The 11,546-nt window shown below is 53.6% G+C and overlaps 1 protein-coding gene across 1 annotated transcript; it reads left to right on the top strand.

The window, feature by feature from the left end:
- Positions 1-5,203: 5,203 nt before the first annotated feature.
- LOC128154557 (green-sensitive opsin) lies at positions 5,204-11,058 on the top strand. Its single transcript, XM_052815360.1, has 5 exons — positions 5,204-5,812; positions 7,682-7,850; positions 9,405-9,570; positions 9,684-9,923; positions 10,136-11,058. The coding sequence occupies exons 1-5, from the start codon at positions 5,452-5,454 to the stop codon at positions 10,265-10,267; spliced, it is 1,068 nt and encodes a 355-aa protein (XP_052671320.1). The 5' UTR covers positions 5,204-5,451; the 3' UTR covers positions 10,268-11,058.
- Positions 11,059-11,546: the final 488 nt, after the last annotated feature.

Here is an 11,546-nt window from a genome sequence, read left to right as displayed (position 1 = left end):
ACTGCTCAGCCATTCTCAAAGCTGGGCCACGGCAGGGGCTGCTGGACGCTGCAGAACAAAGGTGGTGGTACTATACTCTTGCATCCCTCTGGAATTAAATGAAAGCCTTTCTTTTGCCTCTCCGATTTTGCAGTTAAGCACCTGCCACTACTTGGGCAAAGCAGAGCTTGGAGAGAAGAGCTGGACATAGATCCCTGACTCCCAGCTCTCCCTGTTAACTCCTGCCTAACACCTACTTGGCTCAAATAGCCCATAAACCGGAACAAAATCCAGCAAGGGATTGACTGCAGTTTGCAAGACAGGAAGATCTCACAGGAGCAGACAGCTTCTTCTCACTTGCATCGGCCATCACCCTCATCAGAGGATGGCTTGCTCCCTTGCACAGCTGCTAACATACAGAGAAGTGTGCCTGTGCTGCTTGGATTTGCGGGGCTGTGCTGGCTGCTTGTCCCGTGGTGCTGCGTGGCTGGTGAGACTGTCTTGCAAACCTGCCTACTCTGCTACAGCCCTGGTTTATCACCTAGTTAGAAGTGTTGACAGCACCACACGGAGCGGTGCAGGTTCACAGCTGAGCCAGGATTGCTCAGCTCCTTGGCAAGAAAATGACAGGTCCCAAAGACTTTCTATCTCTCCAAGGAAATCCTACAGTGATTGTAGAGATGTTACCTGGATCAACAGCAGGAGCAACAGCCTAGGAGGTGACAGGGGCCTGCTTGCTTGCAAATACCATGCACATGAGATGAGGTTGGCAGTGGAGAAGCTCTCCCCACTTTTCAGCTGCCTTCTGGCTCTGGTGTATCCACCCCCTGCGAGGCTGTGCTGGTGGGGAGAGCCTGGAGGAGGAGTTGTGAAGGGGAACCTGCACGGAAAACAGGAGGTGGGGTTCCTCCTGCCCAAACCTTGTGGGCGCAGCCTTTTGGGTAGCTATGAGCAAGGCAGGAGACAGGCGTCTGTGCACCCTTATTTTTGGGGACAGAAGCAAGGACATAGTACAAAGAACCTCCCTCTGCACCACCAGATCCTTGTCCTGGATGGACACAACCGTGCAAGCCCAGAGTTGCAGCAGGCAGCCAGCCCCAGCATTGTGGATGCCGGCAGAGGGCACGGCTGCCTCCTCGGAGCCGCCAGCCATGGCCGAGTTAATCCCTGCTGGGGGAGGAACGGGCCCACCGAACCAAATTGCAAATACATCTGTGCCCTCCTTCTCCCTGCCACACATTTAAATCTATTTGATCCACTCTAATGGATTGATCTACAAGTTTGTGCACACACATCCTGCTTTGGACGGGGCAGCTGGCAGCGCCTCGCCCATCACGACCTGTCAGCTCCACTCAGCCTCACCTCCGCCGGGGAACGAATCCAATTACAGGATAAAGGGTTTTCTTCCCCTCCATATGGTCTCTATAGCACTCCAGCTTTATCTTTCTTTAACCCGTTTCCTGGTGAGGGAGCTCACAAGCCCGGCGTAAGCGGCTCAGCGCAGCGGCCACGCGTGGCTGCTATCTGATATGGGGAAACGAGGTCTTCCCAGGGCAGCTGGGGTACCGGGAGGCACCGCAATATTTGCACCTTCCTCCCTCTTCTCCTGCCCACCAGGGAGGAACAAGCCCCTCCAGAAGGGAGATTCAGGGCAGCACGTTACAAAACCAGCCAAAAGCACAAAAGCGAGCTCAGCACTGTTTTGCATTCAGCATCGGTGCTCATGGCCAAGGTTTAAGGTCCTGTGCATTAGTCCATCACCAGAATTTAGGCACAGATGTTTGCTTCATGACTGATTTCTACTGCTTTTGTGTTTCTCTACACCTTACTCTGCAAGTCATTCCCTGTGTGCCCTTGGGCAAGTCGCTCCTGTGCCTTTGCCCAAGCAGCAACGATGTGCCTTGCACAGGGATGGGGAGAGGCACCCCAAAGGGCTCCCAGCTGCTACCGCTCCGGGAAACCCACCTCCCCCGGCACATCCACGTGGTTTGCTCTGCCTGTTGCTCGAGCCCAGTGAACCGACTGTATCAGCTCAGTGCAAGTTAGTTATTTGATTATAATTATCATTTCTTGCTTTACACAGGACACGAAAGCCCAGAGCAGCTCAGGGCTCCGTCACGCAATGTGCTGACAAACAATGAATAAGAGACAATCTCATCTCAAAGAGCTTAGCAAAGCAGAAAAAAGCCTGCAAGAAGGAAGAAACCCCTTCTTTTTCCTAAGGACAAACACAAAGAAAGCAAGCCTCTCCTCTCGCATTAAACAGGGCCTGAATTTTGCTATCGCCTTCTTTGTTGTAGAGTCAGCACAGAAGACAATTGAGAGCTCTCTGGGAGAGAGCCTATAAAGTTCCCCTGCTAAGAGACACCAAATTAAAGGCATCACTTTCCATTTCTGTGACAGAGACAAAGAGGGAACTGAGGTTGCATTCAGGACACGTCGTGGAGGCACCAGCTATCCTCTCCGGTGTCATTTTCCTACGCTGAGTTTATGCGAGGCCTTCAGCATCGCTCCGGCTGTCACTGACCTGCAGAGAGCTCTAAATCCACCAGCCTCGAGGTCGACTGAAACAGTGGCCTCAGCTCACAGGGGGAGAAAGCTGAGTCCATGAGGACAGCTGGGAAGGGACAGCCCCCTGTTAGCACAACAGAGGTGACTCGGGCTTACCTGCTCCATATTCAGCTCCCAAAAAGGGGAAAGGTCCTGGTCCAGATCTAGTTGAAGGTCAGGTGAAAGTCCTCTTGGTCCAGTTGTTGGCAGTTCTTGGTATGAAAGGTTTCTGGGTACCACATATGAAGCCGAATCTGCACCATACCTTAGCTGAAAGAGTGGAGGGAGTCCACTGATCCAGGAGAAAAACTCTGTGGAAAAAATACCACTGATCCTTTCCCCCACCACCCAAAACAAACTGTTATTTCACTTCTTCTCCCCACAGCTGTGCTTCGTTTGTACAACTCTGTACTCTTTAGAAGACGGAACACCACAAAGATGTGGCAAAAGTCTCACAGAGATGGGAGGTGAAAATTACTTTCTGGGAGATGAAAATTAACTTTCCCATGAGATAACTGTGTTTGTATACAAAACCTTGGAGAAGCACCAAAGCTTTCAGATGCTGCTGGCACTGACAGCAAGGTCCAAGTCTTTTGAAGGTGGACCATCATAGTGAAATCTTTTAGCTGAAAAGAGTTGCTTTCTGCCATGGAAGCTGGGAGGAACACACTGGAATTGAGATGCACATCTGTTTATGTGTATTAGCGTTTCTGGGTTCTTCTTTAATATTCAACTAATTCTGCAAAAATGTTCCCAACTTTTGTACATCCAGAAGCCTGACTATGGCCAGGAGAGGCATGAAATACCTCCAGGGAAAGCTTTATGAGAAGTAAGGCCATGGGATTTCTCCACAAGAAACTCTTCCCCTCAAGGAAGACCTAGACTGGGAATTTCATGACTGGTAGATACACAGGACATGCAGTGAGATACTTCTGAGAGGCACAGACATCCCATGGGGAGTCCTTGTCCCAGGGCACCCGAGGCTGATGTGACCCACTTACTCTCACCATGTCCTAGTTCTGCTCCTCTTGGATCTCTGCAGACAGATCAGCAGGTCAGCAATTAGGACATCATTCATCCCACCCACACCCTTTAGCCTTCCGCTCCTGTCATCTAGCTCTGAGACACTCCAGTCTTGCAGAAGATCTCATTCATCCAGCAAGACAGCACTAACTTTTTCCATCCACCTTGTCTTGGCAGAGGGCAGTGGTGAGAAAGAGGCTAACAGATTACCGCATTAACAGATCAGGGCCATTAACGCCACCAGATGTCAGAGATTAATGGAAGAGCTTCACTAAGGCGCCTTAGGCAGGACTCCTGGAGAAGGAGCTCCCATGACCCAGAAGGAAGAAATGGGGAAAGAGCTTGGATAAGATGGAGCATTGGTGCTCCAGGCTGACACCAACCCTGCTGAGAAGGGTTTCACAGTCTCATGTGTGCTGGGATGGGGATCCCATGCCCCATAATGAGTGCTAGGAGACTGGGAGAAGCTTCTTTCCATCCTGCTTGCTCTCCCAATGTGGCTACAGGCTGGTGCTGGTCTCTCTGCACTGTCTCTGGAGGGAATTCAGGACATCAGCATTGCTGAGGCTTTACCTTCCCTCCCCAGGGGCACTCAGGTGCTGCTTCTCCAGCAAGTAGTGGCACTTGGTCAGGCTGGTTTTAGAGCTGTGGTTAAGGACCCTCCCTAAACCCCGCCAATCCTTGCAAAGATGCAACCCAGATTGGTGTCCCACTTGCTGGGATGGGGAGGAGGCTCAGGTGGGAAATGACCACCAGCAGCTCCCTGGGAGACGGGGAATCGCGGGGCTGATTGTGCCACATCCATCCCTGCTGGATGGTGTACTCCCTTGCCAGAAATCCTTGGAGGATCAGCTGAATAACATATATCCTTTAGCCCAGAGAGGAGGAAAGGCAGAGGAGGAAATTCAGTCTTTTGCACTCTAGCACAACCAGGGTGCATGATTCAGGGCGTAATACAGACCTGCCCCCAAAATGCTGTGTTTACCAAGATTGCAGCCTTTGGGATGGGAAGCAGTTTCCCCTCCTACCTTTACCCAGCTCTGTGCACAGAGATGACCCTTGGCCACGTTAGCAGAGCCTGGTTTTGCTCTGTGATGGGGACATGTATCCATATTGAACCAAGCACCCAAAGCACAGAGCAGCCAAACAGCCAGCGCTGAGCCAACTGCTCAGACCTGCAGAGCTCAGTCCAGTCTTCCCCTAGTGATGTCACCAAGGTCAGTGGGGCAGATCTGGGCACTCCCCAATTCCCAAACACTCCCATGGAGTCCTTCAGCCACCCAGGGACACCCCAAAGGCTGTGACCCGCTGTGGACCCGACCACGGACCCATTTCCCCATCAATCGCCCAAAGCAGCCGCTCTCCAACTCACCACCACTCCTCCTGCCTTTGCCCCTCTTCCAAAGTGCTCCCTACCCCATCCCTTCCTCCTCCCAACTCCTTAAACAATATTAAACACTTAATGGCAATTAATACGCTTTAATGCAGGTTTTGGGGCCAACTGGCTGCTTAGAGGGTGCTTAAACCATCAACCCCTCTCAATCCCGTTGCCCTTGTCATACAAAGTTAGCCGAGCCCCTAATCCAGCCTCCCCCCGCGCTCCCTCGAGGAGGCCGAAGGGTATAAAACCTCCCCTGGCACGCGGGCACCGCCAGCCCTTGAGGCGGAGCGGGGGCAGCGCACCACCTCCCGTCCCCTCGGGATTTACTGTTGTTCTTATTAATTAATTCTTTTTTTTGAGGGGGGAGGATCTTTTAGTTGGGTATTTTTCAACATTGGGGGGTGGGGCTTCCTTTTTTTTTTTTTAATTGGGGTTGAAGCAAAATTAATTACAAAACCAGAGCATTTGATTTTTAAAAAAACCCTTAAAAGCAAAGCAGCTGCCATAACATTGGCAGGATGAATGGGACGGAAGGTATTAATTTTTACGTGCCTATGTCCAACAAGACAGGGGTGGTGCGAAGCCCCTTCGAGTACCCCCAGTACTACCTAGCCGAGCCCTGGAAATACCGCGTTGTGTGTTGCTACATCTTCTTCCTCATCTCCACCGGTTTGCCCATCAACCTCCTCACCCTCCTGGTCACCTTCAAACACAAGAAGCTCCGGCAGCCGCTCAACTACATCTTGGTCAACTTGGCGGTGGCTGACCTCTTCATGGCCTGTTTTGGCTTCACGGTCACCTTCTACACTGCCTGGAATGGCTACTTCGTCTTCGGCCCCATCGGCTGTGCCGTGGAGGGCTTCTTCGCCACGCTAGGAGGTAAGGGCTGCGCGGTGGGAGCTTGGGTCTAAGGGCCAGGCTTGGCAGTGGGCGATCTTGCTTCTTCAGGGCTTTAGGAGCCCAGTTCCACCCCTTCATCATCCTATCGGAATGGTTGCAATGCCTGCAGCATCCCTTCCATGCAGACAGCCATCTCCCACACCGCTGCGGTGTCGCAGCTCGTTGCATGGGGCAGAGCTCGCCATGCAAGGCGCTGCTTCCCTGCGGCTTAAAGATGGGGATAAAGAGAGAGATTTATGCAAGTTTGATCTCGATGCCAAGAAGCACCCATCGCACAACTAGCAGGGCAGCTGCAAGGAAATGAACGCCAGGAAGGGATCCTTGTTTGCAGGATCAAGCCTGGGGTCATCTGGCCACGCTGCCCAGCGTGCATGCAAGGGGTCTCACACTGAAGTTGCACGGTTAGCAGAGACCTGCTGGGGATGATCACACCATGTCCTTGAATCAATGTCAGTCATCTTTGCCAAAAGCCTTTTCCTGGGAAAACGTGAAGCGTTTGGGAGGGTTCAGGGAGAGAAGAGACATCCTTTGGGAGAGAGACCACTCTGGAGAGGGACCTCGCAAAAGGGGTACGGGCATGGAGAGAAAAAGTTCAAGACAAGGAGAGGGGTCACAGCTGATCTAGGGGCAAAAGGAAGATGTGGCAGCTCTTAACCAGAAGAGCAGAGCAGCAGCATGGAGGGGAAGGAGGATTCAGGGTTGCACAGAGCTAGGGAAACCAGGCCCAGGCTTTGCAGCAATTGCTCAGCTCTTGTCCCAGTTGCACCCAATTTGGGTGCCCTTGGGAGCTTCCTTATTTCATTTCTCAGGGAGATGAGAGCCGCTAACACTTCGCCCTGCAGAAAGCCCCCGTGCAAAACAGGGAAAATTCATTTTGCACCCCGTGCCCACGCAGCCAGCCAGGCCCACACAACACCTCGTGATGGATCTGACAACTGCTAATCCTTGCTGCAGACATCCATAACCACTGCGAGGACTTCACTTCTTTTCCCCTAAATGGGGCAATTTCCCACAATGATGCTGATTTAAAAAAAAAAAAAAAAATTAAAAAAAATTGATATTCTGGAAGGCAAAAGCAAAGCTAAATGTCCTGATCCAAGCCAAGGACAGGCTTGGTCTTGCAGACAGAAGATCATATGGGTCTGCACCATTTCTGATCAAGTGAGCCTGTGGGCTTTCAGGCAGCATTATTTGCCCTTCCAATGGTTGTATCTAGTAAAGAAGAAAGAGGCTCCTGTTCACAGGGAAGAAAGTTTGATGGGAAGCAGTCACTGTGCGAGCCGCAGGTCTCCAGTGAATCCTAGCACAGGGTGTAGTTATCAGCAGATTATCACAGCTGGGGGCATTAGCAGGCTTACAGCACCAACTAAACGCTCCCAATCCCCTGAAGTTTAATTATCCCTTATAAATACATGTGCACGCATGCCCACCCACACAGCCTCCCCCGTACACCTCCCCCTGATCTAGCATTGGCGGAAGACTCCTGAAATACACATTTAAAGGCATCAACAGGTTTGGACACATCTGGTATCTTTACCAGAAATTGTGCTTCCTCGCGCCCAGGTGGAATTCACCCCCTTGATTTTTAGATTATTAAAACCCCCATGATGGTTCCCCTTCTCCATCACCAGCATCCCTCTGTGGCACAGATGCTCCGCTCCCAGACCTTTTGCACGTTATGGCCAGGAGATTCTCAGTTATTAAGTAGGATGCTGGTTAACCCTTGCTCATCCAACTCCTCAGTTCCCTCTGCTCTTTGCTGCAACCATGAGACCACGAAGGGAAGAGATCAAGCCCAGAGAAGCTCTTACCACCACCATACGCTCTCTCTTTCTCTCCATCCCGCAGGCCAAGTTGCCCTGTGGTCCCTGGTCGTCTTGGCCATAGAGCGCTACATCGTCGTCTGCAAACCCATGGGAAATTTCCGCTTCTCCGCAACCCATGCCATGATGGGCATCGCTTTTACCTGGATAATGGCCTTTTCCTGTGCCGCTCCACCCCTCTTTGGCTGGTCCAGGTGAGTCAAAGGATGCTCAGCAGCAGCCCCAGCTGCTGTGCAAACACCCCAGTGGGAAAGGACACGAAACTCCAGCTGAGAGAGGCAATGGGGCGAGTCAGAACAGAAATGGGACCTCAGCTGTCAGTCTCACGACGGTTTGGTGTCCCCTAGCCAGAGGCAGCCACAGGCTCAGCATTTCCAGCTACAATAGTCCTTTATGTTCTGCAGAGAAAGAGGGGCTTCGATAGGCACGGCTCGTCTCACCCGTGCTGTGAAGAGCCCATTTCTCTCTGCAGACCATAAAGAGCATTTAGACGACCAGGCCAGCAGGCAAGGCTGCTCAGGGGAGGCAAACCTGGCCTTACTGATGTGCCGTCACCCCAGCATTGCTCCTGGGAGCCCTGCAGCACCTTTCCCAGCACCCCTGCCCCACTCTCGCCGTGAGCCCATCTGTCCTGCCTCTGACACCGCAGCACATTTCGGCTCCCCGCAACAAATGCCCTGCTCGGACACAGCAGCCCCTCAGTCCCCTTCCCTGCTCCAGCCTTGCTGCTCCTGAGCACCGACCAGCACGGTGCAGCCAGCTGCAGCCACACGCTGCAACTCACCTCTGTGTGGAGCAAGGGACAGAGCCTGAGGGGTGAGGGAGTGAAGGCTCAGGATTCAGGGGTGAAAACAGAAGCAATGCTGGCTGCTCAAGCCACAGGCTACTCGCTAGGCTACAGTGAATGTGCCCTCCAGGCAGCTGAAGCCCATCTCTGGCTCTTGCACGCACCCGCACCCCTGGGCAGGAGCCAATGCAGCAGCCAAAGGCCACCCGGCGCATAAGGGAGGAGGCTGAGGAGATGGAGGTCATTTCTCTAAAGCTGCAGCTCCGGCCCCTCCTGACACCCCACTGCAGAGCTGCCCTGTGGGGTCATAGCAAGCCCCTACCAGCCCTTTGGACACATGCAGGAGGTGGCTTTGGGGCAGCAAAGTCCCTTTACCATCCACCTGCAATGAGGCATAGCCAGATGGTCCCTGTCTAGCCTTGAATTGGGATCCCTGCCCAGGCAGCTGGTCCTTGGCTCCGAAGCAGACCTGAGCTGCATTCCTTTGAGCCAGCCCCCCTGCAGACACAGGCTGTGCATCCCTTCACCCCGTGTAGCAGCGTGGACAAAACCCTCAAGAGCTTGGACCCACCAAGCTGGTGGCTCTCATCCCCACTCGGCATCCCTCCATCCGCAGCGGGAGAGCAGGTGGCTCCCAGCAGGCAAGTGCTCAGCCACGTAGGAAGGAAATAAATAGCCCATTCCCCGTGGGAGGGAGCGAGTGTCACAACAAACCGATGCTACGCGCCCAAGTGCAATATGTCGGCACGGCTTGTGCCGGCCCCGAAGGAGCCGTGCGCTGCAGAGCCAGCGAGGCCGGGTGCTTGGGGTGCGGAGGAGAAGCCAGGGAGGAGCTCACCCAAAACACACATGCCACTCTTCGAGCATCCCCCATCCTTTGAGAATTCGGTCCCTAGGTTGAGCCCCTCCTGTTGCCCCCAGGGAGGGTCCTGGTGAAGATCCTAACCTTTCTCACTGGCAGATACATGCCGGAGGGGATGCAGTGTTCCTGCGGCCCCGACTACTACACCCACAACCCTGACTACCACAATGAGTCCTACGTCCTCTACATGTTCGTCATCCACTTCATCATCCCGGTCGTGGTCATTTTCTTCTCCTATGGGCGTCTCATTTGCAAAGTCCGAGAGGTAACGTTGGGAGGGGATGAACGGGGACAGGGTGGGCAGCTCAGGCAAGGGAGGGGAGATGGTCCGGGCGTGGAAAGCTGCGGGGTGCCCCTCACCACCCGCCCTGCCCGCAGGCAGCTGCCCAGCAGCAGGAGTCAGCCACGACCCAGAAGGCCGAGAAGGAGGTGACGCGGATGGTGATCCTCATGGTGCTGGGGTTTATGCTGGCCTGGACGCCCTACGCCGTGGTGGCATTCTGGATCTTCACCAACAAGGGAGCGGACTTCACCGCCACGCTCATGTCAGTGCCTGCCTTCTTCTCCAAGAGCTCCTCCCTCTACAACCCCATCATCTACGTCCTCATGAACAAGCAGGTGAGATGCCCCACGTCATGCAGGGTGAGCCTCTGCCCTTGGCTTACCAGCACGTCTGGGGTCACCACAGGCACCTTGCTCTTTCCCAGAAGTGGGTGAATCTCAGCCTGGCAGGACCAGCAAGCTCAGGGGCTGTTGGGGGCTCTTGGTCCCGCAGCACAGCCCTGCTGGCCCCCCGATACCATCGTTTTCCATTTTTCTCCCCCCTTCAGTTCCGTAATTGCATGATCACCACAATCTGCTGCGGCAAGAACCCCTTTGGAGATGAAGACGCCTCCTCTGCCGTATCCCAGAGCAAGACCGAGGTCTCATCCGTCTCTTCCAGCCAAGTATCACCTGCATAGACCATGGACAGTTTGAACTGGGGTGACCTGCCGAGCTCGGGGACCAAGACAGACACCCACACACCCACAGTCTCATTTCACGCAGTCACTCCCTTGTGCACCGACACCTTCCCCTGCACAAGCAGTTCGCTGTGCACATACTGCAGTAGCTTCCCCCCCCATGTGCAGACCCCCAGCCCCAGGCACGCTCACTGGGACACCCCTGCACCCACTGGTGCAAACACAGCACTCTAAACTCTTCCACACTGACACAGCCCCTTGCAGGGGAGCCCAGGACCCTTCCCCAGCTCCCAGGAGCTGGTCAGCTTTTGGGGACCTGTCCCAAGCACCAGCAAAACCCCCTGCTTTGTTCACATCACATTAAAAGGCCAGCGGCCAGTGCGAAACCCCAAACTGGAATATTTTCCTCCCTTCTGCCCTGAAACGCGCTCCCTGCTAGCATCCCCTTTCCCTGGCGCTCAAGGGAGTGTCGCAGAAGCATTGAGCCCTCATTTGCAAAAATTGAGTATACTGAGAAAGCACCATTGCAAAAACCCCAGAAGCATGAACCTGTGGCTGGAGCGGTCCCAGCTGCCCCTTGCCAGCACCCGAGCCTGGGGCTCGCCAGAGCTGTGCACCCCGCTGCCAGCACAGCCGATGGAAATCAATACCCATAGTCTTTATAATTCAATATAACAGATGGAGCTGTGAGCGGGCTTTGCTTCAAGCCTGACTCCCTGTATCCCCAAGACAACATTGTAGATATATTTTTTTGTCTTGGAACCTGTAAATATTTGCTCACATACTTTGAAGTCTCTATCTTTCTCAGCCCTTCCCATTCTCCTCCTCCTCCTGACTCCAAGGCAGAGAAACCGTCTTTCACCTTCGCTCCTGCTGGCCAGACACGCACAGCCAACCTTGGAGGGTGGGACAGGTACCCGAGCGCTTTCCTGTACATATTTTATAAATAATATCGTGTCAGCACAAGGACTTCTACACTCAAGAAGTAGGGATTAAAAAATAAGAAATAAACAGAAGCAGCACAGAGAAAAATACAGATGCTCAGTCCTTGTCCTTTTTCTTGCGCTGCGTTGACAAGATGCTGGTGTCCAGCCGAGAAAATGCAATGCTGCTGTTGGAGACACAAGCCTGGAGCTGTCCTGAAAGCCATGGGAAGGGGGATCTGTGGGTTAGACCAGCCCAGATCACAGAGGGGAGAGCAGTGACCATCCCCAGCAAGGTGACAGCTCTGTTATCTGGAGCATCAAAGGGGTTTAGAGGCAAAAAGAGACACAGACAG

The sequence above is a fragment of the Harpia harpyja genome, chromosome 19 (genome assembly GCF_026419915.1).
Source record: "Harpia harpyja isolate bHarHar1 chromosome 19, bHarHar1 primary haplotype, whole genome shotgun sequence".
Lineage (NCBI taxonomy): Eukaryota > Metazoa > Chordata > Aves > Accipitriformes > Accipitridae > Harpia > Harpia harpyja.
This window is presented reverse-complemented; position numbering and strand designations above follow the sequence as displayed.

What these genes read in the sequence shown, in the direction of transcription:
- LOC128154557 (XM_052815360.1), top strand. Translation starts at nt 5,452, where the DNA reads ATGAATGGGACGGAAGGTATTAATTTTTACGTGCCTATGTCCAACAAG. An exon ending in CTTCTTCGCCACGCTAGGAG is followed by an intron (nt 5,813 to 7,681) that starts GTAAGGGCTGCG and finishes TCCATCCCGCAG; the next exon opens with GCCAAGTTGCCCTGTGGTCC. An exon ending in TCATTTGCAAAGTCCGAGAG is followed by an intron (nt 9,571 to 9,683) that starts GTAACGTTGGGA and finishes CCCTGCCCGCAG; the next exon opens with GCAGCTGCCCAGCAGCAGGA.